The following is a 24,910-nucleotide window of genomic DNA, read 5'->3' on the forward strand; positions in this document are numbered from 1 at the left end:
GAGAAATTCTGTGCTATAGTTTTCTCATTAAGCAAGTAAGACACTAAAATCTACCTCCAAAACCATATTTAAGTCACACACCTGCTGCTATATTATACAAATCACCTATTTTCCCTTCTACTCTACTTTGGAGGCTTCTTAAGACTAACATAGTATGAACCAAGACTCTGTGATCCTGAAAATAATAGTCTTTAAGACTCATCTCATGAAACCCTATTTAACAGACTAAACTCACAGTCTAGTCCTAAGACCAACCTGGTCTCACCCGAGTTGTTTTAGAATTAGTATAACCTGAGGTCACTTCATACTAAGGACCAGGTACAGCATATAGCTATTCTTCATTCTTTTGACTCCAAACTTGTATCAGCTATATTACACAAATTATTTTATCCCTTTCTCTGTTTCTTATAACCTCTGGTTCTTTGACCCTCAATCATTTTGTTTTAGATACTACTATGTTCCACAGAAGGAGCTGAACACAGAAAGAGATTAAACATCTATGAACTGCAACACTACTCCAGAAATAGTTGAAAATTCTTTCTTCCAAAGTACACAAACCCCAGTAAAGCCAGAAATCAGAAGCAAAAACACGAATGTTTATGACAGTTCACTGAAATCATCTACTTGGGGAGAACCAAAGTTCAAAAAGTAACAGTTTGAATATGGGACAAAATACATGTAGGAAAACGACTTACAGTCTTTCCAGACCCTGTTTGAGCACAAGCCATCAAATCTCGTCCTCCTAGTATAATAGGAATACTGTATTTTTGCACAGGAGTAAGCTTAGTATAACCAGCTTTAGCAATATTACTATTTAGTGTCTGACAGAGATTAGCTTCTTCAAAAGTCTTAGAAAAAAAAAAAAGAAGCAGGAGGTAGTGATTAAATTCCACATATCATATGCAAATCATTCCACAAACATATTCCATTTGAATTAGTTTCAAGTTGTTAATCCCACTTTATATACTAAAGTTAACTTTACAAATATGCCCCCACTCAAAAGTAATATCCAGAAACTTTGTTATTACTTGATAGAAATAATAAGTATTCCTTATAGACAGTGGTTCTAAAAACTTTTTCCACCCCTTAAAACCTGTGAGATACAAACAACTCTGATCAGTAACAACTGCTCATTATCAACAGGGGACTCAGGGCTCCCCCACTCCTTAGAAAATCAATCCCCTAAGACACACTTTCTTACATACTTAGGAAACAGAAATCTTGAATTTCTAAGAAAAGTATCCTTTTTAGTAAATTTAAATAAAGTTCTCATTCTGGTTGGGGGAGGTGGAGAAGAAATATAATATTCTTCATTTCAACATAGCAATTAATCCTAACGTAGATGGTAGACAGGGTTCTAAATTTCCAACCTAAGACATTAGATATTCAATATGAAATGTTTGTAGTTTTAAATATCAACTTTAAAAAAGTACTAAATTTTTTTAAACCAAAGTTTGCTACATGGTTATTATAGGAATAATTATTATACTGACCAGAATTGCTGGTGGTGCATCATGTCCAGATACTTCTACAAGAATAGTATCATATTTGTCAAAGTTTATGCCTGTCTGATAATGAGCAAAGATGGAGTCCTCATCCTCAGGTGGAGGTGGTGGTATGTAGGTCACTTTTGGACCTTAGAATTTAAATAAAACAGAAAATTATATTCTACAAGTACTAGAATAAAAATAAAAAGGAAAACAAACAAAAACTGATAAACTCAAATTTTAAATACTGTAGAAATTCCCAATGTCTACCATTAAAGTTTTCATTTGAAATTTTTAAAAAGTTAACTGTTTTTAAATATTCTGCATTTGTATTAAAATGCAAAATACATTCATGTGGATCACACAAAAATTAATATACCTTGAGTGTCACCACTTTCTCCTCCTTCAGCTTCTGACTTCCAAGAATCTTAAAAGGAATCAAATCCAAAAAAGAGATAAATATTTTTAAAAACTGAAGGGTAAAACAACTCTCAATATAAAAATCAAATATCTTATCTAAAGTAAAACTTACTCTTTTCAGAGCCTGTAATTACTTCTTCATTTAAACCTTTGTAACCACCTATTAAAGAAATCCACAGTGAAAGTCAGTCAAGATACAAAGTTGTGCACATTTTTTTTTATTGCTTGTCTTCAAAGAGAACAAGTTCTAAAAATGGAGACACATCTGTAAAGTCCCTTTGTACAAATGATACTTGAGGCAATTAAGACAAATAGAACCCTAAACATTTTTAAGCTTCCTCAGCATTCAAAATGCTGATTTTATGAAGATTACACTGTTATAATACATTGTTATTTTTTGTTTAAGCTATTATGTCTCTTTCCTAATTTCTATATTCCTCAGTAAAGAAATATATTTTCTAAAAGGAACTGAAAATCTATTTGTGTTGGGATGTCCTCAGTACAACACATAGGTTTTATGATTTGCTAGGACTCAGAATATAATCATAATCACGGCTATGACTTACTACACAGAAAGGAGAGGGAGCAAAATCAGCAAAGGAAAAAGGTGTATGGGGAAAGTCCACAGAAAACCAGGCATAAACTTCCAAGAGTCTCTCCCATGGTGTCACATAGGACAAGCTTAATTTCCCCTATGTCAAGCTGTGGCAACACTTTGGAAATGCTGTTTACCCGAGAAGATTCAGTACCCAAAGTTTTTATGAGGGGTTGATAATGTAGGCACCTTCTGCTTGGCATATACCAAAATTCCAGACTCCCAGAAGAAAAGCAGGAATTCAGCATAATCTGCATTGTTATACAAACAGTTCAGGCACAGTGAGCCACTCATATCACTTAGAGTGGTGAGAACCCTCCCCAAATCCAAGTTCCCAGATGCCAGGCAAGGACCAACCTTATAAGCAGGACTTTCAAAGAACAGCCTGTCATGTAAACTCTTTACTATACACTATCTTTGTGATTTTTAGACAAGTGGTCATCTATTGTTGTCACTTTCGGGTACTATTACAAAAAAGAATAGGACCACATAGGATTTGAAAAGCTAACTAGATACTGCATTTTTACATGTGGGCTCTCTGATTTTTTTCCTCCTTCAGGTCCACAGGTCTTGAAATCTTTTTTTCAAATGAGATGTGAACACTTATAGAAGATATGGTTTCGCCTTTAATAATCTCTTTCTATAATGAGGAATCCAAGAATCTGAGGGAGGTGAGGGGAGAAAGCAGTCCAAGGGAGCTGCCACTTTGAATGCTCTCAGAATAATAATGATAACTGAGAATTTTTTCAGAGACATCAAACAATCTTCACTGTTTTACTAGTTTGGAAAACATTCTAACTTTTATATGGCATTTAAGTATTTATAACTGTGAAAAAGATGTTCATCGTAAAAAGTCATCTGTACTAAACTGTATTCCCTATACGAAACCAAATAATTTTCTCGTAAGAAAAAACATATTTTAACATAATAAGGATTTGTACATATAGATGTATCTCAACTTTAACACCTTCATGGTATCTCCCAATTTATGCTTATATTATTTATTCTTTATTGATGAATTTTATATAATTTTCAGTTTGTACTTATTATACATAAAGTTTTCTTTAGTGGACATCCTTGTACAAGTATTGAGCAAATATATCTACAATATGTAATTCCTATAAAAGAACTGCTGGATTCAAGAGTATTAAGTAACTCCCCCAAACTGGCTATGCAATGTATACTCCTCAAAGTGCTAAAAGCAGCAACTGTTACATTTAACTTCAAAAATCAAATGTAGATTACAAATATTTTAACCACTGATAGATAAGTCAAACAAGAACTCACCTCGTCCACTTCCACTACTTTTACTTTGATAAGTATCACCATTACCTGTAAGGCATTGTTTTGCAGAATATTTAGAGCAAACACAGCTCCTCCTCAAGTACATAAATCATACAGCTATTTCTATTCAAATACTGAGTAACTAGGATTTCTAGTCCCTTATTCTACCCATCTCTTAATTCTGCACTTAGCTTAAACTGTTCTCTTATTTGAATATTTTGTTTAAAGACTTCATTTTTTTAGAGCAGTTTTAGGTCCACAGCAAAATTAAGGGGAAAGTTCAGAAATTTCCCATAAACCTCCTTGTCCCCATACTTGCAGAGTCTCCCCCCATTATTAATACTCCCTAATGATCCTACACTGACACATCATAATCACCCAAAGTCCACAGTTTACATTATAGTTCACTCTCCATGTTGCACATTCATTACGTTTGAACAAATGTAGGAGATGTATCCACCATTACAGCATCATACAAAGTAACTGCACTGCTCTAGAAATCCTCCATGCTCTTCCTATTCATCCCTGCCTCCAACCCCTAACAACTACTGATTTTTTTTAACCCTTCTCCATATAGTTTTGCCTTTTCCAGAATGTCACACAGTATGTGGCCATTTCAGATTGGCTTCTTTCACTTAGAAATATGCATTTAAGATTCCTCCATGTCTTTTCATGGCTTGATAGCTCATTTCTTTTTAGTACCACAGCTTATTTATCCACATTTGAACATTTTTCCATCAACAATTTTTTTCACTTTCTCCTCAAATTCCCTAATTCAGAATCCTTTCTCTGAAACCAATGCAAACTTCATTTTCCTTCCTCCAACTGAAAGTATAATTTATCTCTCAAATTAACTGGTAGATAAGAGAAGAAATAATTCATGGTGCACAAATTTTATAAGAAAGGTAAAATTGTCCTCGTATTTTTGCTTAAAAATCTAAAAAGCAGATAAAATCATGAGCCAACTAATATATTTAAACATATCTATTAGGTTTACTAATCCCAGAGCTAAAAGCATACATGAATGATTAATATTCAGTAATAAATTCTATTTCTCACCTGTACCACTCAATGCTGATCTTCTAGAACCAAAAAGGCCACCAGGGCGCTGGGTCCCCTCATCCTGTTCATATTCACTATCTAGATTTATAGATAATAAAATTAGATTATGTTACTTTTAGGAAGATTTTAAATCATGCAATAAAAAGGAAAAAAATCAAGTTATGGCATCAGAAGTTAAAAAATGTGGGATAAAATGATTTAACTGGAATCACAGTATTTTTCTAAGTATCACACTGAAGGATTTCTCCACAAATTATTTTCAGTAATTACTAATTACTTCCTCAAATTTTTTTTCAAATTTTTTAATTTTATTAAAATTATTTTATAAAAGTAGTTAGGGTCAATGCTATGCCAAAATATGATATAGGCAAAAGTTAAATCACCTCTGAAAAGTAGTACTGTTACTGCTCCCAGGAACTTCACATTACACCATCTCACTGCTTATTCTCCAGAAGAGCACCCCTTGTTCCCACTGCTGCCAAATCAAACTTTATCAGCCTGAAGAGCAACCTTCCAGATTCCTTCACTTTTTAAAAAGTGGCAATTCACTAATCTGCTACACATCTATTGAATCATTATCATAAATTTTTTTTTTAGCTTCCACTAATCTGTCCTCATCTGTTGAGACACATGCAATTGAACAGTGACTTCAGAAGACCTTCACCAAAGAATTATGAGTGGAAGACTTTAGGTAGAAAGCCACATTGCTGAAAGAAGATATACTGGGAGGTAGAGCCATAGAGAAGGCCACCTATTTATAAGGTCAGCCATCATTATCAAAGCTCAAACACTTCACAGTATATAACATTAAAGAACTGAGTCACACAAACTTCTAGAAAGATTTATATATTCCAACTGAACCAGTATGCAATTACATGTGTGCCTAAAAATAATATTCTACACAATATAAGTGATTATGTACCAGCCATTATGCTAAGCTATCCTCATATAAGCATCATAACAACTTTATGTGATAGATATTTTTTTATCATTTCTTTCTTAATAGATTAAGCACACCATTTGCAATCCACTACTAACTTGAACTTCCTAGACCAAATCCTCCACGGCAACCTCGGAAGCTACCTCTTCCACCTCTTCTGGATGACCCTGAGGCTTCTGAATCATTGCCATCTTGATAGCCTATAACAGTAAAATACACACACAAGAACAACACAAAACAACAAAGAAATCTTGGGGATTAGGTGACCAAGTTAATTTAAGCCTTGCATAATTCAATGACAGTATTTAAATATTTTACAGCATTAACAGTTATAAAAGAACACCACAAACCTACAAATGTTCAACTTTACTAGTATAAATAGATAGAGCTACAATTTTAAAAAAACTCTTGCTTGATTTGGGAATAAAAACTAAAAATGACTAAAAGGAAAAAGTGACACTTATAAAAAAAACACTAAAAGCTGTCACAACTGAATCGTTAATAGGATTTCCACAAGCCACAGAAAAATTAAATAAATTCAGGCTTACATTTGTTCCCTGTAGGAAATAGCAAACATTTTACTCAAAACACAGACGTGGAAGTGCATATAATGTCTGTTCCTGTTATAAACAATGCGTTTTTAATTCAATTGAATACCAAAAAATCAGTATACAGTTCAGGTAATATTTGACCTCACCTAGAGCAGAATAAGATCAATTCAAAACAAAAGTGTCAACTGGGGAGGAAATTTTAAAACTATGATTATTTACTTTATGAACTTGTAACTATTACACCTAAATAAATTGATTAATAAAGGTAAAAAGTCTACATACGGTATTTCTTGATATCAGATTATATATACTTTTGAAAGCTTTATATAAAATGTGGCAGAACTAATTCAAAGTAAACTCATATGTATGCATCTAATATGTAAACCTTACAGAGCACTCTTCAATCTGGCAATAATCTATCTGTCAGTACTTACATACTTACATCCACTTTTGTATTCTAAATTATTTATTTGTGCCTCTTTATCTTTTAAGAAACCTTGTCAGGGTTTCTCTCTTTTCAAGAAAGTTTACTTTTTTATTTTTTTTTTAGTGTAAAGTTACTTTTGTGTGTGTGCAAATAAAAAAATATATAAAATATATACACATAAGTTTAAAATATAGTGAACTGAAAATCTATGGACCCATCACCCAGCTGAAAACTACAATGTTCCCAATACAGTACCTCTGCAGCCTGTGTATCTTTCTGTTCCATCGTGTTTCCTTTCCTTCCTTCCCAGAGGAAACTACCCCCAATATTCTGAATTTTCATCTCTTCGCTCTTATTTTAATTTTACTAACTATGCACATATCTTTATGCAACATATTTTGGTTTTGAGCTTTATGTCATGGAATCATACATGATACGTATACTTCCTCTTGCTTCTTTTATTTACCTTTTTGTTGATGTGTGAGATTGCATTTTATTCACTTTTAGTGCTGAATAAGCACTCCATTGTATGTTTCTATTTCATTCGTGTGTATCTTTTACTTTTTTCTGTAAGTTTTCTCTGTTCTTTTTTTAAGTTGAACACTTAGATTATTATTTTCTAATGAAATAATTTTATTAGGTCTTAATTTATTTTACTTTATTCTACTGTTTTGTATTATTTTACCATTATTTTATTTTACAAATGTAATCTCTTCCATATGTCCTCTAAATGTGTGTGTTATGGGAAGCTATTAATTTCTGCATGCTGATTTCACAGCCTAACACTTTATTGCAATTATTTTCTGTGGTTGAAAATCCATGAATTCTTTGGGGTTTACAAATATATAATCAAATCATATGTTGTATCTTCTTTTCAAGTTCTTATGTCTTTAACTCCTTTTTCCTATCTAATTACAATAGCCTTCCACATCATGTTAAGTAGAAATGGAGATGGCAGACGTAGCAGGCACTGATGATGTCCTTTTTGGACCCCCTTCATTGGGCCAGTGCATTGTCCCCAGCTGCTGGTGGCTCATATTTTGCATACTGCTTTGGAGAACTGCCCTCAACCAATGGGAGTGGCCTCCATTGAATGGTTGGGAGGTGGTGCACACCCCGGGAGGTGGTGCACACCCCGGGAGGTAGGCTGTAGCCACGACAAACGTGTAACCCACAAATTTTGATACATTGTTTTTATTGTCATTCAGTTCTAAATATTTCATTATTTCCATATAAATTACTATTCATAAACTGAGAAATTCTGTTTCCAAACCACAAGAGTTAGACTTGTTATTGATTTCTACTTTTATTGTACTTTAACAAGAGGACCTGGTCTATGATACAAATACTATAGTGTATTTTGGGAATTCCTTTGGTCCTAAAAGATGGTCAAATGGTATGTATTTCCCATGTGCCAGAAAAGAATGTGTAATTTGTAACTTGGGGGTGTATTATTGCAAACAGAACTATTAAATCAGGCTTAGTAACTTGTATTCAAATCCTCTATAGTCTTACTCATTTCTAGTCTGCTCAATCTACCAGTTTCTAGGGGAAAATGGTTTAAAAACCTAAGATTAATGGTTTAACTAGGATCTGCAAATTTCGCCTTATGTCTATTTTTGCTTTATATACAAGAATATGTTGTTAGACTCAAACTATGTTCCAAACTGTAATGTCTTCCCAGTGAACACACATTTTATCATTAAGTAACTATTTCTTTATCCCTAATATGTCTGCCTCAGTCTATTTTTGTCTATTTCTATATCAGTTTTGTTTGGTTAATACTGTACTGACATTTTTTCTCTTTATTTTCAATTCTGCATTGAAGTACATTTACATATATTGTAGTTACTGATACACAGATTTTTATTCCTACCATCTTACTTTGTGTTTTCTCTGAGTTTTTTCAATGCTTTTTGTTGTCCTTTCTGACCATCTATTAGATATCTCCAAAGGCTATATTTTATACTTTTATTGATGTTCTTCAATTTTACCATAGATATTTAAGAAATACTTATTTTCAACCTAGTCTCCTTCCTATGAAGTGCTCTCCTCCTTCTACTGTATTTCTTCCACTAGAAAGTTATCCATGTTATCATTTTTATGATTACCCTTCAATTTTACCATATTTAAGAAATCTTTAGTTTCAATCTACAAAGCTGACAAAGAACTTAAATGTTATCATTTGCTAGTATTTTCTTTGTTATTTCCAAAACCCCTAAATTAGTCATTATTATTACTAGCCTGTACAGTTAATACTTAGTTTTATCAATGTTTACCAATTATAAAATTTGTATTATTTTGGCTCATCATTGCTTCCTACTCCTTTCTTTCTGAATTCAGTTTTCTTCTTAGTAATACATATGATTTAGTAGTTCTTTCCTCAATGATCTGAAAGTATTAAACATCATCTTTATCTGATATTATTTCTGACATCTAAATTATCTGAATATAGCAGTTTGGGTTCAGAGCTATTCTTCCTCAGCATTCTGAATTCTACTATATTTTGACCTCTACCTTTACTGAAAAAAAATTTTTCTGCTATTAATCTATTGTTCTTTTCCAGGTGGATCTGCCTTTCTTCCTCTGGTGGTTATACAGGATTTTTGCTTTTTTCTAATCTTTGTAATACTCTAGTTTCAGTACATGCAAATGGGAGCGAATCTGCTTTTATTTAGTTTGCTCAGGACTCCTGTACCTCTTTTACTCTGGAAAAGTCTGATCTATTATCTTTGAGTAGTCTCCTTTGCCTCCTCCCATTTTTCTTCTGTTCTTTCCTCAAGAGACATTTAGACATATGTTGGAGTAACAGGGCTTCTTATTCTATTTTTTGTATCTATTAACAGTTTTCATGCCTTCCATTTCCAAATTTTAGAGAATTTCTTCAGATCTATATTTGGATTCATTTATTCTATTCATCTGTGTTTAATCTGTTTAATCCATCATGTTTTTAATCACTCTTCTTTTCTATAAATTCAATATGGTTCCTTTTCAAATCTACCTTCCCTAATGAAACAACAGTTGCAATAATGCCTCAGTACGTCTCATATCTATAGCTTAATGATTCCATACATAACAGAAACTCAAACATTTAAATGATCAAGCTTTTTTTCTCATAGTTGATACCAACTGCAAGTTATATAAGGAGTCTAATAACTAGAGATGAAAAGAACATGGATGTTACATAGAATGAAAAGATTGTGCAACCTTCCTGTTTGAAGGTAGGGGCAGAAACTTCACCTATCCTACATGGTCTTAAAAAATGTTTACCTCTGGGGAGGGGAAGATGTAAAATATAAAGGGAGAATGGGTCCCCAACAACTGTAAATTTTTTTTTCTGTATTGAAGTAAATATGACAAAATGATCCTGTTAAACCCAGTTAGTAATATATGTGTTTCTATAATAGAGTATTTTGTGCTTTTCTGAGTTATTGAAATATTTCAAAATTCACCACTTAAAATGTAACTTTTCATAATATAACAGGAATACATTTTTAAAGGTAATATAAGTCCTTCTATGAGATATATTCTGCATTCCATAAGGAAGAGTTGACAATTTATTGCAGTTCTTAAACATGTCTAGTGACAATCTTCAGAAAGAAATAAGTTTATAAATCATTTAAACTTTGGTAAAAGAAACACGAGCAACTTTTTTTCATTAAAAAAGTACTTATCATAAGTTTAGTGAGGTCACTGAAACGTCAATATACAAAAGTCAACTGTATTTCTACATACTAGCAAACAAAATCAAATTTTTAAATGGTATGTATCACTGACATCAGTGAAAATGGCAAAATAAGGGACTCCAAATTCTGCTACTCCAAAAAGGAAAAGAAAAAAACTGACAAACTGTCAGTATTAACATTTTCTAAGCTGAAAATTAATCAAGGACTTGCAGCAACCCAAAGATTTTTTTTTAAAGAGGCTGATTCTCAGTAAGAACAGTGACTTTGTGGCACATTTTAATTTCCCCCTGTCCCATATCCTGCTAATTCCACTCTAGACATAAACCCAAAAGATGCAAAACCAGTGACTCAAACAGGTATATGAATTCCGTAGGAGCATTATTCACAGCAGCCAAAAGGAGTAAAAATCCCAAGTGTACATCAACAGATGAAAAGATTTTTTTAAATGTATACATACAATGGAATAGTATTCCACCATAAAAAGGAATGTAGCTCTGATACACGTGAAAAAAAATAGATGAACATTGAAAATATTAGGCTAAGTGAAGTAAACCAAACACAAAACAGCAATGAACACGAATAAAGTACTATCACATGCTACAACATGAACAAACCTTGAAAACATCATGCTAAGTGAAAGAAGTCAGACACAAAAGACTACATATTATATAATTTCACTTATATGAGATATCCAGAATCAGCAAATCCATAGCTACAGTAAGTAGATTACTAGTTGCCAGAGGATGGGGAGAGGAGGAAAAAATGAGACCAACTGCTAATAGGCACAGGGTTTCTTTTTAGGGAAAAGGAAATGTTCTCAAATCAGATACTGGTGATGATCACACAACACTGAATATATTTTAAACCACTGAAGAGCATACTTTAAAACAGTGGAGTTTACATTATATGAAGTATTAGCTCAATAAAAAAATACACATCACAAATATCAAACACTCAAGTACAGAAAGATGTATAAGGACTCTACTGATAGATACAAAACATAGCTAAGAAAAATTAAAGGCCTAAATAAATGGGGATATTCATGGATTGGAAGACTCAATATTATAAAGGTATTCATTCTCCCCACAATAATCTACAAATTCAATGCAATCCTAATAAAAATCCCATTAGGTTTTTCCTTGAAAACTGTTAAACTGATTCTAAAAATCACATGGAAACTGCAAAGGACTAAGAATAATCCAGGTAATCTTGAAGAACAAACTTGGAGGACTAAAACTATCAGATATCTGGACTATTATGTAACTACAGTAACTGGACTATATGGCAATGGTGCAAAAATAGAGTAACTGACCAATGAAATGGAACCAAGTCCAGAAACAGTTTCATAAGTCTACTGCCACCTACTTTAGGACAAAGGCAGCCTTGTAGTGTAGAGTGGTAGGGACAATCTTTTCAATAAGTGATACTGGAACAACTAGATATCGTTATGGGGAAAAAATGTACTTTCACCCCTACCTTAAACCATATACAAAAATAAACTGTAATAATTCATCTGGGTGAATTATAACCTGAATGTGGAAGCTAAAAAGATAAAGTTTTAAAAGGAAAACAGAAGAGAATATCTCCATGACTTTAGAAGAAGCAAATAGCTCTTGAACAGGACAAAAAAGAAAGCACTAATTATAAAAGACTGGTAAATTGAACTTGATTAAAATGAACAACTTCATTTCATCAAAAGACTCCAAATATAAATGTCATAAAGAAGCAATCTGTACTATTCTTGCAAATTTTCTGTAAGTTTCACATTATTTATAAATAAAAAATAAAAATAAATACACTCACAGAAGAGTAAGCTAAAGACTTAAACAGGCATGACACAAAAGATGTCCAAATGGCTGATAAACATATGAAGCCTGCACATTTCATTAGTCCATCAACGAAATGCAAGCTAAAACCACAATGGGATTCACCACTACCCACTCAAAAAATGGTTAAAATGAAAGAAAAAGAAAATAGTAAGTGTTGGTAGGAATGTGGGAGTGTATCTTACTGTATCTACTTTGAAAACATTTGACAACAGCTACAAAAGCCAAAAATAAACAGAATCTATGACCCAGCAATTCTACTTTGGAGTATATACCAATGTCACAGAAACAAATATACTAGAATGTTCAGAGCAGCAGTTTCAAAGCAAGAAATCTATAATACCCGTCATTAGCAGTAAAACAAAAGAACACTATAGAGCAATGATAATGATCTACAGCTACAACCAACAAGAATGAATCTCACAATTACATGAAGAAAAAGCCAGACACAAAAGAGTACATACTATATGAATCCATTTATATTAAGTACAAAACAGACCAAAAAATCTATGCTGCTAGAAGTCAGAATAGAGATTAACTGGGGGAGGGGATGCTAGTGATTGAAAATGAGCACGAAAGGGGCTTCTGAGGTGCTAGTGATTTCTATTCCTTGATCTGGATGCTTGTGAACACACAGAACCCAGATGTGTTCAGTTAGTGATCTACTAGTGTTCAGCTATATACATTTATGATATATGCACCTATCTGTTGCTGTATCATGCCATGCTTCAATATATACTCAGATATACTTATATTTTCACATACATATTTATATTTACTGAATGACCACCATGTGCAAATTTCCAACCTCAAATATATATATCTAAAGAGAATAGCAATCAGGTATACCCTGAAAAAATGACTGTTCCTGCTAGTCACCCTACACTAGTCAATAAACCAGGATGTCTGAAAAATTGTGCTGAACACTGGAATTTGACACAACATTGTAAAATGACTATAAATCAATAAAAAATGTTAAAAAAAAAACCAGGATCAAGCACACAGAGCTACAACTGGCTTTTGACTGCCTTATTTAAATATGAATTAAACTGATTTAAAGAAAATTTAATAGTAAGGAAGATATTAACTGTTCTGCAGAAAACAACCAAACATTTTCAAATACGAGCTATGTTTTAGGAACATTAGTGTCAAAACTGAGTAGGGGGGGTGAGGGGAGCAATGCTAAAAAGGAGTCTTTCTTAGCTAAATTTCCTCCCCACCATTGCATGGCCCCCTGCAATTGTCATAACATTTTTCAACCTATGAGGTTAATAAGCCATCCCCCCATTCACCACCAAATTCCTCCCTACCTCACAGCCCAGCCAAGCCTACACTTAAATCCACAGCAAGTCTCAGCTTCATGAAGGAGGGCCTGCTATTCAATGAGCTGACCACCTAACGCACAAGGGAAAAGGATATTCCCAAGTTGCAGCAAAAGCAATGAGGTACCTATTACGCAGTTCTAAACAATAAACTCTTCTCAGGAATAGATTTGCACATAACACTGATGTATCTAATTACTATGCAGTTCCAAACAACAAACTTATCACAAACAGATTTGTACGTTTGTAGCAATTTTATTAGTTCACTGTGGTTTTTTGTGGGTTTTGTTGTTGCTATTTTAACATGTCTGCCTATAGACAATCAAAAATTGGGCATAATTTTTATACCACCTCATCTCAAATTCATTAGAGGCAGGATTAGAAGAATATTGCAGAGTACTGATAGACCTGAATAAAAAGTAACCTACAATTTCTTCCCTCCCCCATATCTTCAATAATCCTATTCAGAGAAAGACATTCTAGTTCATCTATATTGTGACTGACCAAGATTCACAGTCTCTCTTTTGTACTTCATAGCACACTCTGAAAGTCTTAGAAAAAAAATCCAGTGACTTTAGAAAGTAGAAGAAGGGACAGCTACTGAATATTAACTCAAATATTAATAGCATAAAACATATGCCAAAGTATTCTGCTTTAAAGGTTTCCACCACCAAAATTTTTCTTTCTTTTAGTTCTTCCAAAATCAGTTTTGTCAGATTAGTATCTCTGTCAAGTACAAATTGCTGCAAAACGTGGTCCTTACCGCCTCTCTTGGAAAACCTTCTGTTCCGTGTTTGATTATCTTCACAGTCATTATTAGACTCTTGAATAAAAATTTAACATGTGAATAGCATCTAAATAACTACTTTAAAACTTAGATTAATGTAGTATCTAAAGAATAGCACTGTCACAAAAGAAATTAACTTTATGTTAAATTATAAACATTTGAATCCTTGAAATAATTATAACAGAAATATAAAGATATTTATTCACTCATTTCTCTATACAAATCACCTAATATATCTAAGTATTAAATGTTAAGTGCATAACTTGCCAAATACTGAGCACAAGCTAAAAAACAAGAATTTCATAAATGTCAGTTTAACTAAAAATGGTTTCAGAATTAAGTAAAGTGTTCTCAGATGTGGTCCACAAACCACCACAAACGCATGACTTCTTTTTACAATGTTATCATTATGTCTGTAACTTGCCTTTCTTAATAAACCTGAGATATTACTGTCTTTTTTTAATATATGCAAACTTTTCCTCATTCATCCTAATGGGAGAATTTGGGAATATACTGATTTTCTGTTTTTAGTGACTTTATCAAGTAACATTACCAGGGTTTCTAAATAGTAATATGAAGATCACTACACTGAAGGCTGCCTAAGAATTATCTGGAAAGTTGGTTAAAAATAAATTCCCAGAACGCACCCACAAAGATGTTTATTTTGAATGTGTAGAGTAACAGCAAGAAATCAAAAATTTTTCTAAATTAAAAAGCTACGTATTATTAATATGACTTTTAATAGTAACGTTAAGCTTTCTAGAAGATTCCAACAAAGCCATGTTTGGGAAAATAGAGAGATGGTTTCAAGGGATCTTTGATTACCAGGGGGGTAGAGGGTGGGAAGGGATAGACTGGGATTTCAAAATTGTAGAATAGATAAACAAGATTACACTGTATAGCACAGGGAAATATACACAAAATATTATGATAAATCACAGAGAAAAAAATGTGGAAAAAAAAGGGATCTTTGAGCATGATATTATTTAATATCTGAGAACTTTAGGTCCCAGTGATGATATCAAGTGGCTAAACAGAAGCTATCAGTTAACTTTCCACGTAAAAGTACTAATCTACTTAATTAACATTGTTTTATAACAAACAATGACCCAGAGCTCTTGTTGCAGACTCCATCTGAGCTGATGGCAACAACAGACAAATATTCCTAAAGAGCCATCTAACATCAAGATAACTTTCTTTTCTTGGAAAGAAGGTTTGCCCTGGAACAACGACAGTGATAGCTAACATTTATTGCTTTATAGGAAAAAAAAATCTATAAATTAATTTGGGACCTGGCAAGGAGAAAGAGGTCTCACATGACCTTTGGCCGATTATTTCCCTAAAGCAAATTCAGAGTTATTTTGACCACACCAGGAATTAAAATATGCAACATTAGGAGAAGGTGGGTGAAGGGTACAATTACATTAGGAAAAGAAGGGTTAAGGAAACCCTCTGCACTATTTTTGAAACTTCTTTTGAGTCATCAGTTATTTAAAAATAAAGTTATTTAAAAAAATAACCTCAGTAGAGCTAACAAATAAAGCCAAGCATAAACAAAAAGATGATCCCATGATTACTTATCACCTATTAATTATATAAAAATAATAGTAATAACAACACATATACAACTTAGTATGTGTCTGGCACTATTCTAAATGAATTATACTTTAACTTTTTAAATCCTCCAAAAAACTTATGAGGTGGGTATTATCCTCATTTTATAAACAGAGAAAAACACAGAGAAGTTAACACATTTTTCAAGATACACAACTGAGAGGAAGATGATGATACAGGTCTCAAGCTCAGGGGGTACAACTCCAAAATCTGAGCTCCTTATTGCTATTCTACATCAGCTAGGGGACATAGACTGCAGGGAAAATAACCACAAAATACAACATACACTGGTGTGCAGAGAAGCTTCTACCATGACATCAAAATCTGCTCTGGGGCTTGCCAGTAATAACTGTGAGAGTGAAAGAATTTAATCCATATATATATATACACATACACAAATTTGTAGTTTAGGGGAACTAAAAATGAGAACAGAAGAAAGCAGATTAAAGGGGGAAAAGTAGACCATTTTCGAGGAAAGAAGTTCTCTTAGGTGCTGTGAGAACTGGAGTTAGTGCTCAAAAGCACTCTGGCCCACCAGTGAAAAGTCATGTGGGGAGGAATGTCTTTGATGACTAGAAATGATCTTGAATATTAAATAAAAGTGAGATAATTACAATAAGGAGAAATGGGAAAGAATGAACATAATGATGTTTTTCTTCCCTCAAATATTATTTCTATGTCAAGTATGTTCCCTTTGAATAGGACAGGAGAAAAAAAACAGACAGAAGCAGGGAGAATGAGACTGGCAATAGTTTGGGGAAACAGTCTTAATTGATATATTAAACCTCCACCTTTTTCCAAAAAGGTTTTAATTTGATCAAGTCTAGGTTTGGTTTTGATTTTGAGAGTCACTGTTAAGATCAAGTCCTAAATATTTAATGAAGATAGATGATGTATATTGTTTATTATGAATAAAGCTTACTGGTACTAAGCTTCATGCTTTTACCCACATTCTCATTCAGTGTTCCTAACAGTCTATAAAATGGATGGCCTCCATTCTACACAATAGGAAAATGTGGCTCTGAGAAATTAAGCAACTTGTTTAAGTCATTCAACTAGTAGACAGCAGAGCAGAGACATGAAACAATGTCTGTAATTCCAAAGTGTATTATGTTATAAAGACTGCATAGATTAGTGGTTACCAAACAAAAGCAGCATCTGAATCACCAGGGATGCTTTTTAAATACATGTTCCAGGGCCTTACCCAAATCTACTCAACCAGGGTCTCCTGGGAAAGCACTGTTAATTATTGTATTCTATCTTCTGGTAACACTACTCTAGTCTCATTCTTCTTGGTATTCCTCCAAACCAGAGTGTACCTTTCACAGAAATACCTTTGACTTCACCAGTGATTCACATTCTCATGAATCTTTTTCTACCATCAATACTTAATTGAATCTGAATAAGGACCTACATGTCCCAAACTGTATATATGGAAGTGGAGCTTTGATTTTTGACTTGCTCTTTCTACAGTCCCCTTCTTCTCAAGGTAGCACAGCATTCAAAAGCTGCACTTTATAGATTAACTAAGGCAGGTGAAAAAAGGCCAAAAATTAGGATGCCTGAATTCTTCACTAAGGCTCTGGCTATAGCTACTTTATAAAACTAGTTTTAAACAAATTAGAATTGGAACAGACTAAGATACTTAATCTCAGTTTCTCTTTAACATGTACTCTGGACATTAAATTTTTAAGTCACTACAAAAAAACACTGAACTTACCTCTCCAGGAACCAGAGCTATCACCTTCTTCAAACTTGTTATTTGGAAAACCTATATAAAATATAGAATTAAACTTGCAAATTTCTCAAAACAACAATTACCTGTACTTCTGCAGTGGAAGGAAGAAAGGAAGGGAGAGAGGGAGGAAGAGAAGGAAGGAGGGAGGCAGAGAGGGAGAGAACACCTTACAGGGACTTCTAATCACAGTGCCCCTTTACAACAGGATAAACCACGTACAATTTTATATAAAAATACTGAATTAGAACTCACGAAAGTTGTATTAAAATTTCTGCCTTATGTCAGTTCATTCAGGTTAAAATCTCAGCCAATGTTATATTACCTCAAGTGTTGTATATTCCTCTATATGTACATGGGTAAAACATGGGTATAAATATCACTATAACCCCTATGTAATTTCTATTCAAAATACCAAAATTTTTAAAAATTTTATAAATTAACTTGCAGTCTCTTCATCTGCTAGAGGATAATACAACTAAGTTGTAATTCAATGTTCAGTAGTTTTTCCCTTCTCAGTAACAAGGATATTCTTCCTACTTCTATTTACAAAAAAAAAAAAAAACCTCTCATCAGACTCTGCTTTCAAATTTCTCATTTAATAAAAGCATGTATCTAGATTTATGCATCTCTGGGCATATAGATATCTCTAAAATTAAAAGTATCCATCAGTAATATTTCATAAAATTTTTAAATGTTGAGAGTTAATAAAATGATCTATAGTAGAGAGATATTCAGGGAATAATATAACTTAAAATTAAATGTTAATATACAATGCCTATCAATTAGTATCTAATCTAAATAATATTAAATATTGGCTTTCAGTACTATAGAGACTAATCAATTACTGTTTGACAGATGTTTGATTTATATGCAAATGTCTACATATCAAGTCATTTAACATCTCAGGTTCAACAAAACCTAATGTCCCTTCCAGCATTAAACTCTATAGAAATTTAATACACAATTAGCATATAAAAAAGTAAGTATCCTATAGCCTCAATATATGATTGGATGACAATTTTTCCCTTGAGCAGATACTAATTTCAAAATAAAGATATTCCCTACAGAAAGAGTATGTATCACAAAACCTAGGTTTTGAGTTATTTTATCCATTTCATTTGCAGTCTTTCAAGTTGGTTCAGAAAAGGATTATATTCTACTGCCCCCTACAATTGCCTCTTTCCCTCCATACATCTCTCCTAAAAAAGGTAAGTGCCAGGTTTCCAAAATGCTTGGGAAAATCTTCCACTTACACACTATTGGTCTTGATCTTAAACTCTGCTTAAGTTCTAATCTACAATTTTTAAAGTTTCCATGGAAAAAAATGTAATTTCAAAGCATCTACTGGTTCTTTGTTCAAGGGAAGATGAAGACTCAAATGCACCCTTGCAATTATAAGACAGATCTCTTGTTTGGGTGGCAGGCAGGGGAAGGAAGTCATGAGTACACAAGAAAAGAACTGGGGGTCACCTGCGGGGTAAATCAGTTTGAAGAGATGCTGCAGCAAGTAGCATGGCTATTTAAGAAGAGGGAAAAAAATCTAAACAGAATAGCAAATACGCCCAAAGTAGCATAAACTACTGCTCTAAACTATGACAAGGAAAGTGAAAGCAGTCCCTTGTGATCCGTATAAATTCTCAGGAAAGGTACACACTTTCTATGTACATTCAAGGGACATAGAATTCAAACACTATAAAACTTGAGGTCATTCAATTTTTGACTGTAAGATACCATAAGCAGATTACCTCTGTTTCCAAAACTCTTTCCAATTCCAAAACCCCCCACTGTAGACATGTTTTCTCTTTTATTAGACTCGCCAGGATCTGAAAAAGTTTAGATAGAGTTAAAACTCTTTTACATATAAAATTAAGTGTATCATCAAAAACTACAAAAATTAGGAATTAAATGAATCTTTGGAGTAAGGGGACTTCCAAGGATGGGGAGAGAGCAGTAAAGGAACTTATAAAGATATAATATACCTGTAACTTCTTTTCAAAAATTATAAAATTATAATATCAAGGTAAAAACAAATTGACTATTGGTGAAATGCAGCCGTCTATTAGTTATTTTTCTAGTGACCTTTAATCAAGAAATTCAACTCTCTGATTTTCTGTATTCTGAAACTTTACCCTGATAGAAGCAGTTATTTACATTACACCCCTGTGTGAAAGTCACAGCTATTGAAAATGTTATACTCTTGTACTATTTTTAAAATTATTCTATTTATTATTTATTCATTTTTCCAATACTTAAACTGCTCTCAATCTTTCCACTTATCAAATTAAAATTAGGAAGGGACTACATAACAAAGGGAAAAAGGGTATGAATACCATTCCCCTTCACCTCTCACCCCTCACAGTATTTCCCCACATTAGCCTTCTTAGCTTTAGCTCCCACTACACAACTCTGAATACCCAACATTTTAATTCATACCAAACAACTTCCCATACATTGTGAACTTACAGTATTCTCTACCTTCCTACATGCTGCTCCTTCAGACTGACATTCCCTACTTTCATATTTTTCCTAGCAAAATTCTTTTCACTCTTCCAAAGCCCAGTTCAAAAGTCACCTTCTTTGTGAAGTCCTACTTCTGTCCTCCAGCCATTATCAATCCTTCAGCCACATTCTGACAGCACACTATGTATTTCCCCTTTTTACGAATATTTCTATGTGTTTCTATACCATTAAATTAAGAACTTTGAGAGCAGACACTATCGCAAAGAGCATGGTTAATTTAAAACAAAAAATTAGAAAAGACATCCAAAACATCATGAACTGCTCCTTTAAACTATCACTGAGAAAAATTAAAACACTGTCTTATAATCCTCATGAATTGTCTTACCTATCTCTGTAATATCCTAACACAGAGAAGTTAAGAAATCTGTAAAACTGCTAAAGCCATGTGCAAAAAATGTGTATAAGCAACTATCAGTATTTTCATCAGATTCTAAAGAAATGTGTGATTCAAGAAGTTAAGGCTTTTTAGGTAATACTTCATAGAACATGAAAAGCTAATCAATGTTAAACAATCTAGAATCAATTTCAAAACCACATTACTTGATACGTCAAGTTCCGAGAAAAAAATATCATAGATATTGAAACTGTTAGATGAATTATACAGGAAAAATATTCATGAGTTTATGAATTTCCTGGATTATACATAAAGTACTAACATTTTTAAAGTACTAACATTCAACAAAGAGTTTTGATCAGAAGTTTAATGTAATTCAACCTACAACATATGGAATTAACAATCTGTAGTAAAATCTGTCTCAGTGATGGTTTTCTCATTTAAAAAGGTTTTATTCAACAATGTTTACAAGTCTACATCAAAAAGTATCACATAACCCATTCTAAAATAGAACTTTAAAATATATCTAAATATTAAATAGTTCCCTGAATATAATATTAAGATATTTATTATTTCTAACATTAGTTGTAGCAAACAAAATCCACACTTGAATCTCTTAGCACAACTCTACGGTCCAAATAATCAATGCCTCTTACTTAATAAGCAGCTTAAAAAACAAAATATATATGCATATTTAAAGAATAAATTATTTCCATTAGTAGTAGGAACATGTTAAAATATAAAATTCACATTTGCGTTAATTGTATCTAAAAAATTAAGTTTTCCAAATATCAAATGAAATACCACACAGCAACTTTTTTCCAATGAATAAAAAATTGAGAAAATATCAATAAAGTTAAAAAGTTATTAAATTCAAGAATAAATATCATGTATACTTAAAACTACCAATTAACCCTAGTTTATGGCATCCCATGTAAGAAATGAACGGATTTTTAAATAAATTTAATATGAGGTTCTAATAATAATTATTCTGTTGCACTATAATAAAACATAGTACAGAACAGTTTCAGCATTTTAATATCAAATCTAAAAATGGACTGTAGGAAGGTATTCTGCTGTGTCATTATCTGCCAAATCTAGTGCTGCTGGTTCTAAAAATAACAATAAGAAATTCCAAGTTTGGGAAATAACCTCTTAATACAAATGAGCTAACAGAACTGCTTCTCATATTGCCTTTTCTTGAGAAACATAAAATTAGGAAAGAGGTCCTTTGCACCCTAATATCTGAAGCTTTTACAAACATTCTCCCATGCCAACTATTGGAAATCAATAATCAACACATTAAGAAGTAGCTCTGTGAAGCAACTATCTATAATCAATCTATCTAATCAATTTAACTATTTCTTATTGTCCCAAAAAAGTAAAACAGCAAAAAGACTGACATTTTTTAAAAAATGAATTCATTATTCCCAAAGTCTATTGTACACGAAGTTATAATAGTTTAAGCTTTGCACTAAGTAGCCATAAATGCCTCTATTCATTCTACTATTCAACTATTTGACAGAAGATTAAGGAAAGATAATTACCTCTGTTTCCCAAACTCCTTCCAGAGGCAAACCCACTTCTCATGAAATGATCTCTTCGAGAAGATCCATCATCCATTTCTAAAATAAATAACATCTGAAGCAAGTCAAAATAACAAAAAATATCTTGGTGGTATGCAAACTTTAAGCCTTTTCAATGTGCCATCCATATGGCAAAGGAGGGATTTTATATAGCAGTAAGGAAAATAAATACCCTACCAGTAAATTGGGTTATGAATAAAAATAGGTAGTTCTCCAAAAGAAAAACAGTGACTAAACCTCACTTACAATTAAAGAAATTGGAAATCAAAAGAAGGATATAATTTTTCTCAACCACGACTTACTGGAAAACAGTTTGCTAATACTGAGAACAGTCACCTACAGAAAACAAACTAGTGGTTTCCAGATGGGAGGGGGTAGTTATGAGATATGTGAAGGGGATTAAAAGATACAAACTACAAGTTATAAAATAAGTAAGCTACAGAGATGTAACTTACATCATAGGGAATAGAGTCAATATTTTATACTAACTTATTATGGTTTGTAATCTATAAAAACATCAAATTGCTGTTATGAACCTGAAACTAACATTTTAAGCCAACTATGCTTCAACTTTTAAAAAATTAGAAATTATTAAATACCAAAAAAACTTGTTTAAAACCCTCTTATATTTGGAAATACACTTTTAAAACACTTACCTATAACACAGCTCAAAGAAAAAAATTGCAGTGGAACTTTAGAAATACTTAGAATTCAATAATAAAAATGTTATACATCAGAACTTAAATTTCTATGTAAGAAAGAACTCAAAATTAATGAGCTAATAAGCAGCCATCTCAACTAGTAAGAATGTTAGAAAAACAACAAAATAAATCACTTAAGAGTAAAGATGGAAAAAAATGGTTAAGAGCAGCAATTAATAAAACAGGAAACAAATATATAACAGTGGCTCAACAAAGCCAAAATCTAGTCCTTTAAGATATCAATAAAGACTTGCCAGAGTGACAAATCACTAGAAGTCTGATGGGGGTGGGAGGAAGGAAGAGAAAGAAACAAAACAAAACAAAACAAAACAAAACAATGGGAGTTGCTGTTCTGTGGGTAGAAAGTTTTGGTTACCTAAGATAAAAAAAAGTTTCTAGAGTTCTGCCGTACAACATTGTGCTTGTATTTAATAACAACACTGTACTGTACACTTAAAAGTTTGAGAATAACTCTCATGCTCTGAGCTTTTTATAAAAAAAAATCATCACAAACTACCTTGTACTACTACATTCAAAACTTAAACAGAAAAGTTCCAAGAAAATTAACTTACCAAAACTGATTCAAGAAACAATAAAAACAAACCAAACTGTCCTATAGAAACTGAACCACTACTTACATCTCTGGATCATATGTAAATACAGTTTCACAGGTGAGTTTTACCACACTCTCATAGAACAAATCATTCCAATGTCATAAATTTCTACCAGGAAATAAGAAGAGAAATTATTCCCTAACTGATTCCACAGGACCAATGAAAATGGAGTCTACAAAAACAGATGGAAAGATATATCATGCTGCTGGACTGAAAGAAATCAATATTGTTAAAATGACCATACTATCCAAGGCAATCTACAGACTCAATGAAAAATCTAACAAAATATCAAGGGCATTTTTCACAGAACAAAAACAAATAATTTTAAAATTTGTATGGAAAAACAAAAGATCCCAAAGAGCCAAAACAATCTTGAGAAAGAATAACAGAGCTGGAGGAATCACACTCCCTGACTTCAGACTATACTACAAAGCTAGAGTAACCAAAACAGTGTAGTACTGGTACAAAAACAGACATATAGATCAATGCAACAGGATAGAGAGCCCAGAAATAAACCTACACACTTATGGTCAATTAATCTACAACAAAGAAGTCAAGACTATACAGCGGAGAAAAGATGGTACCTTCAATAAGTGGTCCTAGGAAAACTGGTCAGCTACATGTAAAAGAATGAAATTAGAACATTCTCTAATACCATATACAAAAAAAACCTCAAAATGTATTAAAGGTCTAAATGTAAGACAAGATACTATAAAACTCTTATTAGAGGAAAATATATCCAAAGCATTCTTTGACATTTATCACAGCAATATTTTTTTGGATTCATCTCCTAGAGTAATGGAAATAAAAACAACAACAACAAATGGGACCTAATTAAAATTAAAAGCTTTTGCACAGCCAAGGAAACCATAAACAAAACAAAAAGACAATCTATGGAATGGGAGAAAATATTTGCAAATGATGTGACTGACAAGGGCTTAATTTTCAAAATATACAAACAGCTCATACAGTTCAGTATCAAAAAGCAAACAACCCAATCAAAAAATGGACAGAAGACCTAAACAAACATTTCTTCAAAGAAGACATAATTGGCCAACAGGCAAATGAAAAGATGCTCAACATTTTTAATTATTAGAGAAATACAAATCAAAACTACTAGGTATCTCCTCACACTGGTGAAAACAGCCATATCAAAAATTCTACAAATAATAAATACTAGGGAAAGTGTGGAGAAAACAGAACCCTCCTTCACTGCTGGTGGGAATGTAAATTGGTGTAGTCACTATGTAGAACAGTATGGAGGTTCCTTAAAAAAAACTAAAAATAGAGGTACCATATCATCCAGCAATTCCACTCCTGGGCATATATCTGGAAAAAAATGAAAACTCTAATTTGAAAAGATACATGCACCCCAATGGTCATAGCAGCACTATTTACAATAGTGAAGACACAGAC

General features: G+C 32.6%; 1 protein-coding gene across 5 annotated transcripts in view; it reads right to left on the bottom strand.

Moving 5' to 3' along the window:
• Positions 1–24,910, bottom strand: part of DDX4 (DEAD-box helicase 4) — a 58,892-nt gene that overhangs the window by 18,139 nt on the left and 15,843 nt on the right. For 2 of the 5 annotated variants that reach the window (XM_072958667.1, XM_072958666.1), the window contains exons 4-14: positions 22,141–22,218; positions 19,485–19,562; positions 17,722–17,772; positions 14,364–14,423; positions 5,887–5,988; positions 4,846–4,926; positions 3,790–3,834; positions 2,020–2,067; positions 1,867–1,914; positions 1,494–1,636; positions 696–848 (exon numbers count right to left, since the gene is read on the bottom strand). In XM_072958667.1, the coding sequence (XP_072814768.1) occupies positions 696–848; positions 1,494–1,636; positions 1,867–1,914; positions 2,020–2,067; positions 3,790–3,834; positions 4,846–4,926; positions 5,887–5,988; positions 14,364–14,423; positions 17,722–17,772; positions 19,485–19,562; positions 22,141–22,218 (887 nt within the window). Of the gene's footprint in view, positions 1–695; positions 849–1,493; positions 1,637–1,866; positions 1,915–2,019; positions 2,068–3,789; positions 3,835–4,845; positions 4,927–5,886; positions 5,989–14,363; positions 14,424–17,721; positions 17,773–19,484; positions 19,563–22,140; positions 22,235–24,788; positions 24,817–24,910 lie in introns of those variants that run through there. The other 3 variants (XM_072958669.1, XM_072958668.1, XM_072958670.1) reach the window with 3 other exon arrangements.

The sequence above is a fragment of the Vicugna pacos genome, chromosome 3, assembly GCF_048564905.1.
Source record: "Vicugna pacos chromosome 3, VicPac4, whole genome shotgun sequence".
In the NCBI taxonomy this organism is placed as follows: Eukaryota; Metazoa; Chordata; class Mammalia; order Artiodactyla; family Camelidae; genus Vicugna; species Vicugna pacos.